Below are 19,267 nucleotides of genomic sequence, written 5' to 3'. Positions count from 1 at the left end.
AATAAAAACAAAATTCATAAAAAAAATAAGTGTCAAAAAATTTTGAAAAATAAATTCAATAATTTTATTATGATTTTCAAAACAAAAGTTAAAAAAAATTGAAAATTAAAAAAAAAAATTATTTTTGAAAATTTTTAAAAATTAAAAAAATTTTTTTTTTTGAAAATTATTTTTTTTTAAAATTTCTTGAAAAATTATGAAAATAAACATCAAAATGTAATTTTTGATGAAATTTATAATTTTTTTTTATTTTGCTTTTTTAAATGGGGCATCGAACTTTATTTTTGATTTTCATTTGAATCAGCCTAAAACGATTCCTGTAATGTTTTCTTCTTGCTCGGCATTCTTTTGTGCATAAACGTTCAAAATTAAAACCGAAAAATACATATACACATCCGCGAGCTTCGCATCCGTTTCACGTGAAAATAAATTAAAACACTCGGATTGCAAAATTTTTTTTTATCGACTTGCTGTTTAATTTTTAATTGCAACACACTTTTGGAGCTACTAATGTATACTATTTCGAATGCAATATGCATTTATCGGCAGTTTATTATTAGCGCTGCTAACTGGGGACTAATATTGAAATAGCGCATCATCGTTACTGCGTTATGCACGAGGCCTCTGGTCAAATTCGGGTTTGAGTTTCTATAGTAATCAGAATTAAATTGATTTTGTTGGTTGTTGTTGTTTCGTTTGATGAACGTTACTCGATATTAAAAAAATGCAATTTTTGCATCCAATGAACCGGATTAGGCTTGAGGCTTTGCTGTTAACCGTTGTGTTATCAATATCATAAAAAGCAATTGTTTTCATTTATATTGGCGAAGATTACTGCATTTTTTTTTGTTCCCTTTTTTGCGTAATTTCATTTATGTAAGCTTATTAATTTGCATTAAAACTCCAATTATTATTATTTCATACAAAGAAGAGATAATTAAAAAAGATTTTTCGAGAATTGCGGATAATTAAGTATTTTCGTGAACAAAAACATTCATATGACAAAAGATCAAAAAAATGTGAAATTTAAAAAAAAAAAAAAATTGAAATATTGAACCAAAAATATTGGATAGATAAGCAAAGTAGCAGAAGAGGGAAATCGAATAAATTTTGCAATATTTTGATAGTGCGATGATCAGCGTTCCGTGCATTTATTCCAAATAGTATACGAATAGTAAGCAAATATTATTGCTGATTAAATTAATAACAATTTATTTTATATTTGCTCAATTTTATAAACGTTAATTAAAATAGTTGATAAATAAAACGGTTCTACCTGACACGCAACGCCTCATATAGGAATGTCCAGAACATAAATTTTAAGTTTTTTTTTTGATACGCAAATATAATTAAATATCGAGAGAAAAGTGAATGACCTAATTAATTTATCTTTTTTTTTTGTGTCATTAAAATTTATATATTCCCTTTTTCTTTATTGTTGACGTTTTCAATTTATACATTTTTCCATAGGTCCGCCATATGTTCGAGCAATAGGTCCAACAAAAGCCGTCGCCGAAAGTGATTTAATTATTCATTGTCCCTTTTCGGGATATCCTATTGAGTCGATTCGATGGGAGCGTGCGGGACAGGAAATAATAACGAGTAAGTAACAAGAATGACATCTTTTAATTAAATTTTGTCAGCAAAAAAAAACATGTTTTTCGTTCGTTTAAAGACTCCCATTATTACGTATCGAGTGTTCAACAAGGCGGTTACCTGAAAATTATAAAAGTCGATGCAACACACGACAATGGATTGCATACGTGTATTGTGAGATCTCGCACAGGCGAAGAAGCTCGACGAGATTTACAGATAATTGTCAATAGCCCGCCTGTTATTGAAGAGTTTTCGTTTCCCAAAAATTTACAAGAAGGCGGAAGAGCGCAAGTTTCGTGTTCTGTGTCATCAGGGGATATGCCAATTTATTTTAGTTGGTACAAAGATGAAGCTCCGATACCGTTGAGTTTGCAAATTATCGAGAAAAAAGACGAATTTTTCTCGCAACTCATTTTTAAGGATATAACATCACGTCACAGCGGCAAATATACGTGTTTTGCGACAAATTCCGCAGCAAAAGTTAATTATACGGCAGAATTACTTGTAAAAGTTCCCCCGCAATGGTCTTTTGAACCACAAGATACGTCAATAATGCTTGGAAACCAAATTGCGATCCATTGTGAAGCGACGGGATATCCAACGCCTATCATCACATGGCACCGAGGACAAGGAAAGATGTCAAAGGACTTTCAACCGATCGCTTTGCGAAACAGCACTTTAACTGTCAACTTTGCGACATCAGCTGACGAAGGTTATTACATGTGTCAAGCCAATAATGATATCGGTACAGGTTTGAAAAAGACAATTCATGTTCATGTTAATGGTATGTTAATTTTCATCTTTTTTTTTATCGATTGACCAAATAAAACATTTTTTCGATTTAGAACCTGCTCGTTTTGAGTACACTCATAAAAATGTTTCAACAAGAAGAAATGATCCTGCGACGTTAACATGCCAAGCGATGGGCGATGAACCTCTCAATATCTATTGGTCTCATAATGATCATCGAATCGATATCAATATTTATCGTATTAATATCGCAGAAATGAAAACAGATGACGGAGTAACATCTCAATTAACGATTTCAAGAACAGATCGACAAGATTCCGGCAAATATCGATGTATTGCAGAAAATCCGTATGGAAAAAGTGAACAATTGATCTATTTGGCAGTTCAAGGTAAGAAAGTTTCAAAAATTTAAAAAAGAATTAAAAAAAATTCAAAAAATATTTTAAAAAATTTTTAAAAAAATTTCAAAATTTAAAAAAAAAATTTTTTAAATTAAAAAAAAAATTACAAAAAAAAATTAAATTTTAAAAAATAATTTGAAAAATTTAAAAAAAAATACAAAAAAAATTTCAAAAAATCTTATTTTTAAAATTTTTTTCATATGCGAAAAATTCTTCAACTCAGAAACAAAAAAAAAAGTCGAAATTGAACATTTTTCTTATTCTTAAATTTTTTCACAGAACGTCCTGAAACTCCTTCCGATATTGAAGTTGTCGAAGTAGCAAGTCGTTCTGTAAAAATCTCATGGAAACGCCCATTCGATGGAAATTCTCCCGTTCTCACGTACGTCGTTCAATTTCAACCTCACAAAACTCTTTACGATCGCAATACTCTTCCGAATTTCAACGACGAATGGCGCAATCCGAATACCGTGAATCTCTCAGCTGCTGTTATCAGCAACACAATTGGTCCCGATGGGCAAGCGCGTGAACAAGCAATTGTCGGAGGATTACATCCTGCAACAACTTATTTGCTTCGAATGTTAGCAATCAATGATATCGCAAAAAGTCAATATACGGATCCAATTGTCATTAAAACGCAAGAAGAAGCTCCCACAGATCCGCCGTTCAATGTTCAAGTTCATGCCGGAAATGTTGGCGAATTAATTGTAACGTGGCAAGTTCCTCAACGAAGTTCATGGAATGGAGAATTGCTTGGATTTACGGTTAATTGCACGGAAGACAAACAAACGATAAATTTCGCGAATAATTTGAACAAATCCATAACACGAAGCATTACAGTACATGGATGGGCAACAACAAAAGCGATTATTACGAATCTTCGGAAGTACACGAGATATTCTGTGAAAGTTAGAACATTTAATAGCGTTTCTCCGGGTCCATGGAGTCCTATAGTTATTGGGACAACACTCGAAGGAGTTCCCGAAGCAAGTCCTTTGAATGTAAATTGCACAAGTTTATCTTCGCAGAGTATCAAAATATCATGGCAAGAACCTCCCGCTCAATTTCACAGCGGAATAATTCAAGGATACAAAATAATTTATCGACCATTGGTTAAAGAAAGTAAGTTTTTTGAGAAATTTGTAAAATAGTTTTGAAAAATTTTATTTTTTGTATCATTTTTCAGTTGAATTTGCTTCTCCAAGTGAGATCAAAAGAACACCAAATCTCGAAACTTATCTTCATACTTTGTTAAAAGCAACAAATTATTCGATAAAAGTATTAGCTTATACATCATCGGGCGATGGAGTGTCGAGTTCAGCTGTCTATTGTTCTACAGAGGAAGATCGTAAGTTTAACACTGATATGTTATGTTATTGCACTGTTATGCAACTTAAAACTGCAAAAAAATTGAAACTGAAAAAAAAATTTCTTTGACACAGTTTTGTTTTAAAAACTAAATCAAGAGAAAAACTATGTCAAAAACTGTGTCAAAGCAATTTTTGCCAAATCTTGCTCCGAATGGATAAAAATTTATCAGAGGGCTCTAATTTATCATTTTTAATCATTTTATAACTTAAAACTGCAAAAAAATTGAAACTGAAAAAAAAAATTTCTTTGACACAGTTTTGTTTTGAAAACTAAATCAAGAGAAAAACTATGTCAAAAACTGTGTCAAAGCAATTTTTGCCAAATCTTGCTCCGAATGGATAAAAATTTATCAGAGGGCTCTAATTTATCATTTTTAATCATTTTATAACTCAAAACTGCAAAAAAATTGAAACTGAAAAAAAGTTTTTTCTTTGACACAGTTTTGATTTGAAAACTAAATCAAGAACAAAACTGTGTCAAAAACTATGTCAAAAACTGTGTCAAAGCAATTTTTGCCAAATCTTGCTCCGAATGGATAAAAATTTATCAGAGGGCTCTAATTTGTCATTTTTAATCATTATGCAACTCAAAACTGCAAAAAAATTTAAACTGAAAAAATTTTTTTTCTTTGACACAGTTTTGATTTGAAAACTAAATCAAGAACAAAACTGTGTCAAAAACTATGTCAAAAACTGTGTCAAAGCAATTTTTGTCAAATCTTGCTCCAAATGGATAAAAATTTATCAGAGGGCTCTAATTTGTCATTTTTAATCATTATGCAACTCAAAACTGCAAAAAAATTTAAACTGAAAAAATTTTTTTTCTTTGACACAGTTTTGATTTGAAAACTAAATCAAGAACAAAACTGTGTCAAAAACTATGTCAAAAACTGTGTCAAAGCAATTTTTGCCAAATCTTGCTCCGAATGGATAAAAATTTATCAGAGGGCTCTAATTTATCATTTTTAATCATTTTATAACTCAAAACTGCAAAAAAATTTAAACTGAAAAAATTTTTTTTCTTTGACACAGTTTTGATTTGAAAACTAAATCAAGAACAAAACTGTGTCAAAAACTATGTCAAAAACTGTGTCAAAGCAATTTTTGCCAAATCTTGCTCCGAATGGATAAAAATTTATCAGAGGGCTCTAATTTATCATTTTTAATCATTTTATAACTCAAAACTGCAAAAAAAATTTAAACTGAAAAAATTTTTTTTCTTTGACACAGTTTTGATTTGAAAACTAAATCAAGAACAAAACTGTGTCAAAAACTATGTCAAAAACTGTGTCAAAGCAATTTTTGCCAAATCTTGCTCCGAATGGATAAAAATTTATCAGAGGGCTCTAATTTATCATTTTTAATCATTTTATAACTCAAAACTGCAAAAAAATTGAAACTGAAAAAATTTTTTTTTCTTTGACACAGTTTTGTTTTGAAAACTAAATCAAGAGAAAAACTATGTCAAAAACTGTGTCAAAGCAATTTTTGCCAAATCTTGCTCCGAATGGATAAAAATTTTATGTCAAAATTTTTTTTCTTTTTTAAAACATAAACAAAAACAAAAAAAATTAAATTGCATTTATTTAACAGTTCCTGATCCTCCTGCTGCAATAAAAGCTGCTGCTTTAACAGGAGATTCAATTCTCGTATCATGGGTTCCTCCGATTCACAAAAATGGAGTTTTAACACATTATACGATATACAGCAAGGAATTTGGGCGAAAAGGACAAGCAAAAAGTAAGTCAAATATTAAAAAAATCTTATGATTTTTTTTTTTTGAAAAATTTCAAATTTTAACAAAAAGGTCATACAATGCGCGTTGATGAATTTGGTTATCCTGTAACTTTTGAATCTCGCGGATTGCTTGAGAATCAAAAATACGAATATTGGGTCTCTGCATCAACAGCAATTGGAGAAGGCGAACCAACGCCCGTTGTTTCACAACCGACAAATTCAAAAGCTCCCGCTAAAATTGCCTCATTTTCTCAAACCATCAAAAAAGCAGTTGGAGCTGTTGTAATTTTGGAGTGTATGGCAGTTGGAAATCCAACGCCGCGAACTCGATGGTTTACGCGTGATCGTCCCGTTACATTTAGTCCTCATTACGAAGTAACGAGCGAAGATAGTTTGAAGATTCACAGTTTAGATACTTCGTTATCGGGTAATTTTAGTTGTAATGCGAAAAATCTCTTTGGCGAAGATGAAATTACGTATACAGTAATTGCAATGAAAAGTCCAAATGCTCCAAAAGTTTCTGTTCAATATACGTCTTCAGATAGCATTCGAATTCGATGGGATAAACCTGATGATGGAGGAGCGACAATTTTGGGATATACAATTTCCGTGCAAATTGTTGGCGAAAGTTTAGCAAAGTACGAAGTAACGCCCGATCAAACGGGTTATACGATCAGCGGATTGAAATGCGGAACGCAATATGTCATAAAAATGTCGGCACACAATAAAGTTGGCGATGGTCCAATGAGCGATGAAGTTGTTGTTTGGACAAAAGGAAAATCTCCTCATGCACCTGAAGAAAAGGATTTTATTACATCGAACGCTACATGTTTGAGTCTTCAACTTTCGACATGGAATGATGGCGGATGCGTTATTTCTCATTTTTCCATTGAACATCGAGCTCTTGGCGAACAACGATGGATTGTTGTTTCGTCAGATACATCGGGAACGGAAAATGGCTCTGAAAATTTAGTATTTTGTGATTTTCTGCCTGCGTCATGGTATCAACTTAAAATATCAGCAACAAATGATGCGGGAAAAACAACTGCTCAATATAATTTTGCAACAAGAACTATTACAGGAGGTAAGAATTGAAAAATTTCAAAAAGTTCAAAAATGAAATTTATTATTTTTTTTATGAAAAATTAAAGAATTGATAGCAGCTCCGATATTTCCATCTGAACAAGATACATCTCCTGACGTTATTGTAATGTCTGAAACAGAAAGTTGGCTTTCTTCGATCATTGTAGGACTTGCTTTGATCATTGCTCTTCTTTTAATGTAAGTTTTGAACAAAAATTTAAAGAATTTATCTCACAAAAGAAAAAAACTTTTTAGCGCATTAATCCTTCGTCATCGCGGATTATTATGTTCTCCAATTGGCGAAGGATACGAAACTCGTGCTGTTCCGCATGACATGAAAGATGATCATGACATTCGAAATCAACAAGTTTATACAGCATCTCCTGTCAAACATCGTGACAAAGATACGGATTCAGAAATGTACGAAATTTCTCCGTATGCAACTTTTAGCGTAACAGGAGGTAGAACGCCTGCTGGAGTTCCTCAACATGCAAAAACTCCAACGAGAGGCGTAAATACTTCAACACTCGACTATACTTTACAATTCAAAACCTTTGGGCATCCCGAAGAATTAGATTTGAACGCAACTGCCTATCCAATCCTTCCAAATTCGGGTTTTGGGCACGTCAAAGGGAAATCAAGTTGGCACAAACAACGATATTATAACACAGATGGTAAGAAATTTTTTTCATAAATTTGAAAATTTCTTGAAAAAAAATGAAATTTTCATCAGATGAGTCAACGTTAAGCAAATCAATGACTGTAGTAGCGGGAAATTCGAGACATCGCAGTTCTCGAGATGGAGGAAATTCTGATCCTCGACTGATAGATCGTCGAAGCGGAAATCGCTCTCGCATTAGTCAGAAGGAAAATAATGGATCTGAATCAGATACGAGTCAGAGTCCTACTACAGACTTTTCAAATGCTCCCACCTATAGAGTTCCTGTTAAATCTTCGCGAGGTAAGATATTAAAATTTAAAAAAAATTTAATGAAAAATTTGAAAATTAAAAAAAAAATTTTTTTTTTTTTTTTTTTTTTTTGAAGAAATCTTTCGTCCAGATTCAAGTACCGAATCAAATAACGATCAATCTCCTGTACGAGATCGTCGACTGAATACTCCTCGACACATAGCAGCTGCTGAAATGCGCGCACGCTCATCAAGACAATTGGTATCTGCGACACGAGGCGAAGTTGTTACTCCAAATCCACGCGAAAGTCAATCTATGGATTTGTTACGACAACCAACAAGTAACAACAGGTAGTTCAGGTACCTATATCCTAAAAAAATTAGAAAACCTTAGCTTAATTTTAAGTTTTTTGTCGCACATTTTCAGAAATTCTCTTGAAAAATCTTTTCTCGAGTTACAAAACGCCCGAAAAACCTCAATTTTATTTACAATTCATTAATATTGTCGGATAACACGCAACGTAATTCACTCAAAAGTGTACATTTTCCCACAATTTCTTACCTTTCTTCGGATTTCAAACCACAAACATAAATCCTCTCCTTGGTCAGCACACATAAATGACCTATTAAAAACTTTTTCGTGCACAACTAGTTGAACATTGTTCCAAATTGCTGTGCGAAAATAAAATTAGAAGATACGCTCCATGTCGAAAGTGCTTTTCTCTTTGAGGTCCAAATGAACGACCATTGCATGTGTAACAACTTATCCCTCTTTTAATTAATGATTCTCTTAACGACATTTAGCTCATGTTTGTACAACTTTTATTTTTGTGCATGCACGTTTTACGACCTCATTATCATCATCATGAAACTACTATCTCAAAAAAATTACGAAAATAATTTTTTTTGTTTATTTTTTTTTTTTTTCTTTCAGCAACGGTGAGGCAATTCCTGAATCAGGGATTCGTTTTCGGCCTCCGAGCGGTTTTACGGATTCTCGGGAATTTAGTGAAGCGGAATGTGATCGTGATCGTGCGCTAGATTTGGAAGTGCAACGTGTGATGGAACAACAACAACAATTACAACAGTTACAGCAAAACGGGCTCAAAACAGGAGATTCGGAATTGACCTCACTACTTGCAAGGTATCCCCTTTTTACACGCCATTTAACTCTGTTTTTCAATTTGTAATTTATTGTTTGTATTTACGGCTCTAAACATGTTATCATAATAAATTAGCTGTCCTCCCTGCTAATGTTTTTCGGCTAAAGTATGGAAGTAATTTCCGCTTTTAACAAACAATGAGTTGCTAAAACCTGAATTTTTACCCAAAACGAGCGAAACAATTTTGCGATGTAAACAGGGCGCGACACGAAACGGAAATGAAAGGGTGTTAAATTCTCTAATATTTTTGTCTAGACACTCGAGCGAGAGAAAAACGAACTGTAATGAGCTAACTTTATCATTAACTTTTACAATGAATCATTTTATTGTCGACATGGGGTTTAGAAAAGTCGAAAAATCAGCAATCCATCAACTGACAACAAAAAAACTTCTTGTTATCCAAAGTTAGAACTCATTGCAAAATCATTAATCAATCTGGCTTAATTTGTTTTTTTTTTCTTTTTGTCTTTGCTTGACAGGTATCAGGAAAAGAAGGAACAGGAAAGGCAAGAGTACACCATTCATGTATGAAAAAAGTAGAAAATATACAACTTTTTTCGTTGGTTTCATCTTTTGTAACATTTATTATAGATCTTAATTTTTGATTTTTTTTTCTTCCAATAGTAACCAAGAACGATGTTATTAAATGTCAGACAACACATACAAAAAAGTGCGAGAAACTGTTGACATGTTTAGCATAAATCCAATTTTATTTATTGGATTCCATTTTTTTCCTTATACGACACGACTGTCAATATATATAACACTGACTGTCACACCATTTAAGGAGCTTTTCTCGTGTATTACTTTTCTTGCGTGTTGTTCTGTATCATTTTTCAATCGTATTACGCATATAAAAACGTTTTATTGTAAATTGTTTATCACAACATGTTGAAAGGTTTTTCTACGAGTTTTGTTTGTTTGAAGAAAAAGTCTGAATTAGCAAATAAATTAAACAAATTTTAACATCAATATTTACTTAAAATTCTTAAAAAGTGAGTTTTAAACATTCATTAATATTTAAAAAGTAATCGAAAAATTTTTGACATATATATTTGCATTTATTTTGAATTTTTACTCTAATTGTGATATTCAAACTTCACGAGAATAAATCTTCTATAATAGTTAAACATTAAATTTTTATATGAAAAATGAACTTTTTCTATACGAATTATTTATAAATTTATTTATAAAATTCTTCAAAAGTGTCTTATCAATTATATATTAATATTTTGCACTTAAAATCAAAATAATAAAAAAATTATGTTGAAGATATTTATAAATTTAATTGAAGTCCCCATAAAAAATTTACTGCCAAAAACACACGAAAAAAAATCATATATTTAAAATTCACATGAAAAAAAAAACAAAATTTAACACGATAATAATAACAGAATTTATACTAAAACGTAAATTAAATATAATACCTACTTGTAAAGTAAATATAAAACTTTTCAAACTAATAAACTAAAAGTATTATTAAACGACGATGATGAAAAACTATATTTATTAATGTTGTTAGAAACAAAAGAAGACTCTCTATATATGAATGAAAAAAAATACTAAACAAAAGAGATTAAAATTTGAAATATAATGTAAAGTGAATAAAATAAATGAAAGTGATGTAACGATAAAAATTAATTAAAATTATGTTAAATGAAGATTATTATCTATAAAAAAAAAGAAAATTGTAGAAAATGAATAAAAATTTAGATAGTTGTTAAAATTATGAACGAATGCGAAATTTTCATACATTTCGCTGAAGGCTTCTTTTTATGCAACATCGAAATATGAAATTCATATTGAAATTAGCTCAACAGTTGGAACAGGAATTCAATTAGGCGAAGCACGAGTAAGTATTTTATACCTGACACACATTCTCAGATAAATTTGCCGTAAACGATTTACTGTTAAAAGATTTTATTTTAAAATGTATTTGACAAGCGAATGACGATGATGATGATAAAATTTATCGAGAAATCCATTTTTCAACTTTTCGATGCAATGCAAAAAAGAGGAGGAAAAATGAAGAAGAGTTATCGCATTTCCGGATGATATCAATCGTACGAAGATAACTTGATTTAAAAAAAAAAGATAATTGTTGATAAGCCAATTTCGTGCATCATCTGAATGTTTTCAGCTAAAGTTGTTCAAGTAGTTGTATGATTTCTTTGGAAAAGTTTTTTTTTGCGAAACATGAGATAAATTTTCGAGAACAAAAGATAAGTTATCGTTTCTCATCAATTGGGCAAAAGTGATAAGACGCATTATGACCATCCAACAAGTTTGCCAATTGAAACTTTTTCAATCATCATTAGTTAAGAAGAAGATCTTAAGAGATCCATCATAAACACTTTCCATTAAGAAGTATGAAGGTTGAATCTGTACAAAGTAAGTTCTTTGAAGATTTTCTTTTTTTTATCAAAAGCTGTGAAAAAAAATATATAAAAAAAATATTAAAAAACAAATATTTAAAAATATAAAAAAAAATTTGCCCAAAAAGTGAAATTTTTTTTCACATTTTTTTTTCGCGAAAAACATCGAGCAAGTCATAATTAACATTTTTTTCCATTAAACATATGCTCAGAGACGTATAGTTTTCGAGATTACCTCTCAGGGACAAATTTTGAAAGGCAAAAACAATAAAAAGTAAAAAAAAATAAAAAAAATGCTAAATAAAAAGGTAAGTAATATTTCCGACACTTGACAAAATAACACACGAAAATCATGCGAATCAAACGTTTATCGATCAACTTTCTCTTCTGTTCTGTTTTGTTACAGCTTCGTACTTGACTCGATTCACAAAAGAACACGCTCCAACAATTCATACAATAGATGTGGTTCGGAAACTCTATCGATGGCACAAATTGCTTTTACAAATTGAAACACCCCCATCGCCGCAAAAGTCAAGCCGAACATAATTGAAAGACGCAAAAGTAATAAAAAAAACGAATAAAAAGTCAACTCTTTTTTGATTTTTTTTTGTTGTAGAGTGTGAACAAAAAAAAAAGAAATAAATATAAAAGAGAGGAGAGAAAAAGCAACTAGAAAGCAATATAAGGTATTTTTATGTGGCTTCACAATCAAATACAAATAAAAAAGGATGAAAAATTGAATAGCACGACAATTTATTTTGTACAGCCGCAAAACACCATCACTTCATCCCGAGTGAGTAAGTGCATGCATAAGAGCTCTGAACTTTTATTATTTTGTATAAACACAACGCGCCATAGTTATAAATAATGAATTGAATAGTGAAAACCATCAACTCCCCTTCTCTACATTGGTTTTGCGAATGCGACGTACAACTTTTTGATTTAAGCCATCACACGTCACGCATCATACTTACGGAGATGCATTTTAGTTTTATTCAGTCAACAGTGAAAATAAATTATATCAGATACGTGATTATTTTAAGGCACTGGATTTATTGAAAATTTACATATTCGCATTTGTGTGTTTGCGGCGAGCGGTAATCGAATTTATATGTCACACACGTATTTAGAAGAATTTTTTTCCTCTCTCGTTGCAACTAAACACAATTATAATTTTAGATGCAGCTGTTGGTTTTCGCACAATCGCTCACGCGGTTCGTTTTTGTTTTTTGAACGTTCCGAGGCAAAAATTAACGTTCGGTAATGACGCCGACGATAAAATAAATGCATTTAAAGTGCATTTCTAATCAACAATCTAAATAAATCAAAAGCAAACTGAACGTGATTGGCATACTTTTTCATCTCGCATCTCATCTCATTGGCTTCGATTTTTGCTGAAAATGTCTATTTATGTTTCTTCCAGCATTGTTTGTATTGGCATCGCATCCAAAATCTGGACCTGAGTGTTTGTTCAATGAGCTCATCGGAAAATTTTTAAATTTGCCAGATTTCCGATAAGGCTGCTACAATTTTTTTTTAACTTTTGATCCCAAAAACTTTTTTTTTTCAAAATGGGGCAAAATAAGAAAAAACTTTTTCATTCAAAATGACAAAATATTATAGAAGAATTTCTTATTTATAATTAAGAAAAAAATCATAAAAAAATTTGAATACAGAAAAACAATTTTTTTTTTTTTGAGAAGAAAATTCTTATAAAAATATAATTTTTAATAAAAAAAAAATTAAAATTTTTTCTTAAAAAAAAATTAAAATTTAATTAGGTAAATTAAATTAAATTTTAATTTTTTTTTTTGGATTTTCGGCTTTTGAAATGCGGCAAAAAAAAATTGGAGCGGCCTAATGCAAAAAAAGTACTTCAAATATTTTGTAGCTGAAAGAGGAAACTGTTTTGCCGAAACAAACTGAATCGAATAATAAACTTTTCTTGTTGATTCGCCATTTTATGCATTTTTGTGTGTTTGCATTTCTCTGTTGAATTTCAATGTGAGTTGAATTTGTCGAGAATAGAATAAATGTCTTTATTTTATTAACCTATTGAACCAGTTTGATCATCAAATTTATTGAAAGCCAAATGGAGACGACAGGTTATTTTTTCACACCGTGATATTTGCTCTCTTTGACGCAAAAACACATTTACAACACAGAATAAGTATAAAAAGCATTATCTTCATGAGAAAATTGAATTTTGCAAATGATAGTGATAGATTCGACACAACATATCCGGTTGGCATGTTTTCCATATCTACAGCAGCAAGATTTATCTTCCATTTTTTTTATTTATTTATCCATTTTTTTTTTTGTTATTGCCATCGTAGTCTATTCAAACATACTTACTCACGATTCTCCGACAAGAAGAAAACCTTTCTCCGAAAAAAAAAACGAAGATAGACAAAAAAGCAAACAAATTTCTCGATGCTTTTCCTCATGTCGGCACAAAAAGAAATCCTATACAGCTTTTCACACGCACGAAAAGTTATTTTGTATCGAATAATGATGAACACGCCGTGTCTAAAAAGAAAAAGAAAGCAGAAAAAAAAAGTTAGAAGAAAGAAAAACGAAAACAAAATAAATTGAAAAGTTCATCTTGTTAACGCCGTAGAAGCTATACCGTTCAGATTTGAGTTGTTTTCTGTAGTAGTTGGAGTAAAACGAGTAGAAAGGCAATGCAGACACCGGTTATTTTATCTGTCAACACATTTTCAATCTAGTTTATCAATAGCTACAAAAAAAATGGGGAATAAAAACGATCTATTTGATGAAGCAGGTTTTGATGCAATTTCGATAAACTAATAATTTTAGTGCTGTTGATGTCTCTATATGTACGGCAGCGGAGTATGTTCAGTGTTTTATTAGCCAGATATTGATCGGATAGATGTTTGACATGTTAAACGATGATGTTCGTGCGAAATGAAAATATTTTCGATTTTACGGCGAAAAAATGTTTTAATATACGAGAATTGCAATTAAAATGCATTCGAATATTTTTGCATATATATGCTATAGAAAAACAATTAACAGCATTGTTTCCTCCATGTACATGTCGGGCAAATGTAATAAAAATAAAATAAAAATGATGGGAATGCATTGAACGTTGACCTAACCATTGAAAATTTGCAATTAAATTTTAATTTACATTTCATTTTAATTTTTAGCCGTTCATTAAAAATTTTTATGCTTTGTCCATTTGTATGAAAAATCATGATAAATAATTGATTATGTAAATGCAGTTTTATACGTGTGTCTTTTAATTAAGTAACAATCGCTGTACACGAGCCAATTAACGATTGGATGCTCTTGCGGTTACCATTGTTACATGAATTTCATTCAGTTTTTGGAAAGTTTTGTTTTTTGTATTCTTCTTTTATAGGCTGAAGCAATGATAAAAAAAATTATTTTAAAATTTATTGCAAATTAAATTTAAAAATTTAAAAAAAATTAAATTAAAAAAAATTAAATTTAAAAAAAGATTAAATTAATATTCTTTACAAAAAAAATAAATAAATAAAAAAAATTAATTAAAAAAATAAATTAAAATATTTTGTTCAAGATTTTTTTATAAAATAAATAAAAAAAATTAATTAAAAAAAAATTAAAATATTTTTTTAATTAAATTTTTATTATTTTTTTTATTTATTTTTTATTTATTTTATTTTATTTTATTAATTTTTTTTTTGTAAAGAATATGAATTTATATTTTTTTAATTTAAACTCTATATAAAAAAAATAATTTTAATATTGAAATAAAAAAATCCTTTAAAACGATGGAGTTTTTCCTCAAAGTCAGGAAATTAAAAAAATAAATATTTTTTCACGAGAGAAAGTGAAAATTAAACTGTGTCAGGCAACAGATTGAAACCACACAAAATCAAGTAAACAAACAAAATTTTTATACGGGATGCCTTTACTAACAGAAACAACACACACAATGAGGGTCGTCAGTCGTTTGTACGAGAAGAAATAGAGTATGAGTTACATTAAAAATACATTTAAAACCAAACAGATGGTACGTTCACCGACAATTATCCTCACGTTTTATACGGGAAAAAAAGTTTATCTTTTTGCCTCTTGCCAACGATTCTGTGCCAAATGCAACCAGTTAATAAAATAATATTGGACAAATGTCTCAGAGTTAAACGAAATGCGAAAAGACAACCAAAACTAGATTTATAAACTCAACTCAACTCTGCAAAATGTATTTTATATTGTTTTATTATCTCATGGTATTGAATAAATTATCTTGTCAAAAAAAAAATAGTACGAAGTACTTTCATAAACTCGAGAATAGAAATTTAAAAAATTGTCATTTCACGAAAAACATTGAATTCGTATTTAGCATGGACTTTAAAAAGCCATAAAATAGAACTTTTGCATCGGAAATGCACAAAAAAGAGGACATGAATTGAAATTTCCAGAGGGGAAAGAAACATTGTCGTTCCTCGTTCTATATGCGAACATAAATTGTATCGAAAGTGGTGAGCTTAAACATTTTTTTTTGTCTCTTTTTCTAATTTAGCTAATGGACTACTTGAGTCGTCGCGTTGCATTTCAAATTATTTGCACTTTTGCAAGAGGAAGTTTTTTTTATGTAACACAGGATTCCCTCGAAATCGTTAGATACAAAACAGACATATGTGCCTTTTTTGAGCAGCGGAAACGTAATCTCGGATGAAAGGCGATTCAAATTTGAGGTTACATGGTTACACTTTGTATGATGAAAGTTTAAGCTTTTCATCAAACTTTTTTTTTTGAGTGAAAAATGCATTAAAAAGATCAATTCTTACCTTTTTTTTTGACGAAAATTGAAAGTTTTTCTACATTCATCCATCATCCGTTGAATTATTATTAAAACATTATAATATTGGCATTCAATTGGATAAACGTACAAAAATTTACACAAGAATAATTTTTATTGTATGTATTTTTAATCCAATTAAGCAGCATTCTCATTCCCGTTTTGTTGCATATTTTTCACCGATCATGCCAATATTATGTTTTTTTTTCACGAACATTGATGTGCTTCGTTGCTCGATGCTTGGTCCAGAAATATTTACGAATGAATATTTCATCTGTTACCCGTTTCTGCTGTTGTTGTTGATGATGCAAACAAAAATTCTTGTTTTACGTGAATTTCCTCCAATTAAATATTGAGCACACGTTGCTGAGTACAGCGCAAAACAATAAAATGATCTATTGAAAATTTTAATTTGAACGGTTTAAGTGCTTTTCTGTATAAATTGACAGGAGCTTCTGTTTTTGATTTTTATTTATTTATTATGTGATGTGTCGAGAGTGTTGCGGATATTTCTGTTCGCGAAATTATTTCAACATGACTTCTTTTTTTTTTTGAATTTAGGCCGCTCCAAATGAAAATCAAAATTTCAAAAGTCGAAATGGAGCAAAATAAAAAAAATTAAAAGCCTCATCAAAAATTAATTTTTATTTTCATAATTTAAAAAAAACAATTTTTTAATTTTTTTTTTTGTATAAATTTTTCTTTAAATTTTCAATTTTTACTCATTTTTGTTTTAAAAATCATATTTTAACAAATTCTATTTTTTTTATTTTATTTTAAATTTTTTCTAATTTTTGTTTTGAAAATCAAATTTTTTTCTTTTAAAAATATTTTTCATATAATTACAGAACTAATTTTTCAAAATTTTTTTGACAGTTTTTTTTTATTAATTTTTTTTATTTTTATAGGAATTATCTTGAAATATATTTCATAATAGCAAATCTTAAAAAAAAATTAAAAATATTATTTAACGCTCAATAATTGTTAAATTTAGTCATTTTATATGAAAATGGTATTTCAAAATTTTTTTTTATTTTGCCCCCTAATTAATTTTCAAAAATTTTTGACTTTATTTTTAATTTTCATTTGGAGCGGCCTTAATATTTTTGCCCATGCTTCGTTCGCATAACCAAGAAGGCGACAAAGATGTAAATTTCCATCATCTTGGGTCATATCGCATGTCACATTTGCGTCACACAGAAGCAACGAAGGCGACATTCTAATATCATATTATTATTGTGACAACACTTGTGCTTGCATCTCTTGCCAGAGCAAACCATTAAAATATTAAATCTAAATCTAAACACACATAATGGATCATAAAAATGTAAATCTTGGCAGTATGTTGCTTTGCATCTGACAAATTCTGTAATTTTTTTCTCCGAAAACGATACTTGAGGAAAAAAGGTTACACGAGAAAAAAAATAAAGGTTATGTCAACGAAACATATTCGGGATAAAATTCTTATCGACACATTACAGCAACTTCAGATTCGAAAAAATTCCATTGAAAACATATTTTTTTAAGGAAAAAAATTTCGAAGCATGGTCGGGTTAAATATTTCATTATTATTTATTCAAGGAATTTTTCGTTTAAAAATGGCTTAAAATGTGAATCAATGCTCATTGAGACAGCAATGTTATTTGAACGAAACTTTTCAACAAATTCAAATAATAAGAATTTGTTAGAAAAACGTTTATTTTTTACGAGGAGATATCATCGCACATCTCCAAAAAAAAAATTTGCCTTCAGACAAATTCCTCTCTTTACATTTTCTGAAGGAGGACGGATGCAAAGCACAGGCAAGTAAGCAAAGTAAATAAATTTTTCTATGAATTCAATCAGATCTGTGAAATCTTTTTATGTTGTGAAAAAGGATGGATGCATTATTGTTAACGGCAGGTTTTTTTCTTGCGATGTTTACTACTTAGATAAGATCTTCTCTGTGGGATTCAGCAAGTTGTACGAATGTGTGGGCATTGAAAAATGATAAATATTAGGCTTTATATCAGTTGATCTATGGTACGATTTATCCGCAAAAGAATTGGATTCAGCAGCATAAAAGCATCTCTTTGTGCAAATAAATAAAAAAAAGAGAAAACTAAATGGAGCTCTTTTCAATATCCAAGCAATGGTGTTGATAATAATTTATTTATTTTATCTAAAAGTTTGAATGAGTGTGTTGTTGTTTATTTACCATCTTGCACGAGTTGAATAGCATTTAAAATCGATTTCTCAGAATTAAAGATATTTCTTTTCAATTACTGTTGAAAATTACTTGAAACCACAATAATTAAACGAATGTTTTCCATAAAAACATTTTTTTACAACTTTTATATTGTTTTTGCCCTACAAAATTTATTCCTGAGAGGTAATTTCGAAAACTACACGTCTCAGAGCATGTTTCATGGAAAAAAATGTTAGTTATGACGTGCCCGAAATTATTCGCGAAAAAAAATTATTAGAAAACTATTAAATCTAACACTATAATATATGAAATAAAAAAATATTGAAAAAAATATTAAAAAAAAAATATTAAAAAAATAGAAAAAAAAAAATTTTTTTTGAAAAGTTGAAAACTTCAAAAAAAATTTTTTCTATTTTTTTTAATATAATTTTTTTTTTATTTTTTTTCCTCTTTTTATATGAATGAAAATTTGTTTCGTCGTAAAAAATCATTTAAATCTCGGAAATGCCTTCTTATGTTCACACCAAAGCTCACAAAAAGCGTTATAAAAAACGACTTTGTTCTCTATAAAGAAATAAAAACAATTCCGTAAAAACATATTGAATCAAAATCGAACCGGAAATAAGGGTCTCTGTTCCATTATTATTCGTCTATTTTCATTTCCTCTGATTTTTTTCACTCTTTGTCATTTCGACGCGTAAAAATAGAATGACACTCTACAAGTGCTTACGTACGTGCTTGAATTGTTGTCTATCTTTAATTGGCATAGAAGGGATTTTTTTTTTGGTATTTTTGTTTTTTAAATGAGTCAATAAATTTTTGATGCGGAGATATTTTGCCGGAACGACAATTTTTATGAAAATACAGGGGAAAACTCGAGTT

General features: G+C 29.7%; 1 protein-coding gene across 1 annotated transcript in view; it reads left to right on the top strand.

Annotated features, from left to right (window-relative positions):
* Nucleotides 1-9,652, top strand: part of LOC134833478 (cell adhesion molecule Dscam1) — a 38,901-nt gene extending 29,249 nt beyond the window's left edge. Inside the window, exons 11-23 of the mRNA XM_063847796.1 lie at nucleotides 1,471-1,602; nucleotides 1,676-2,380; nucleotides 2,442-2,735; nucleotides 3,027-3,869; nucleotides 3,934-4,095; nucleotides 5,711-5,857; nucleotides 5,925-6,938; nucleotides 7,006-7,135; nucleotides 7,193-7,611; nucleotides 7,671-7,898; nucleotides 7,984-8,197; nucleotides 8,781-8,990; nucleotides 9,489-9,652. Coding sequence (XP_063703866.1) covers nucleotides 1,471-1,602; nucleotides 1,676-2,380; nucleotides 2,442-2,735; nucleotides 3,027-3,869; nucleotides 3,934-4,095; nucleotides 5,711-5,857; nucleotides 5,925-6,938; nucleotides 7,006-7,135; nucleotides 7,193-7,611; nucleotides 7,671-7,898; nucleotides 7,984-8,197; nucleotides 8,781-8,990; nucleotides 9,489-9,540 — 4,550 coding nt within the window. The 3' untranslated portion in view covers nucleotides 9,541-9,652. The remainder of the gene's footprint in view (nucleotides 1-1,470; nucleotides 1,603-1,675; nucleotides 2,381-2,441; nucleotides 2,736-3,026; nucleotides 3,870-3,933; nucleotides 4,096-5,710; nucleotides 5,858-5,924; nucleotides 6,939-7,005; nucleotides 7,136-7,192; nucleotides 7,612-7,670; nucleotides 7,899-7,983; nucleotides 8,198-8,780; nucleotides 8,991-9,488) is intronic.
* The last annotated feature ends 9,615 nt before the right edge of the window (nucleotides 9,653-19,267 follow it).

This window comes from Culicoides brevitarsis, chromosome 3, assembly GCF_036172545.1.
Source record: "Culicoides brevitarsis isolate CSIRO-B50_1 chromosome 3, AGI_CSIRO_Cbre_v1, whole genome shotgun sequence".
NCBI classification, from domain to species: Eukaryota; Metazoa; Arthropoda; class Insecta; order Diptera; family Ceratopogonidae; genus Culicoides; species Culicoides brevitarsis.
Note: the sequence above shows the minus strand (reverse complement) of the source record. Positions and strands in the feature narration are given on the sequence as shown.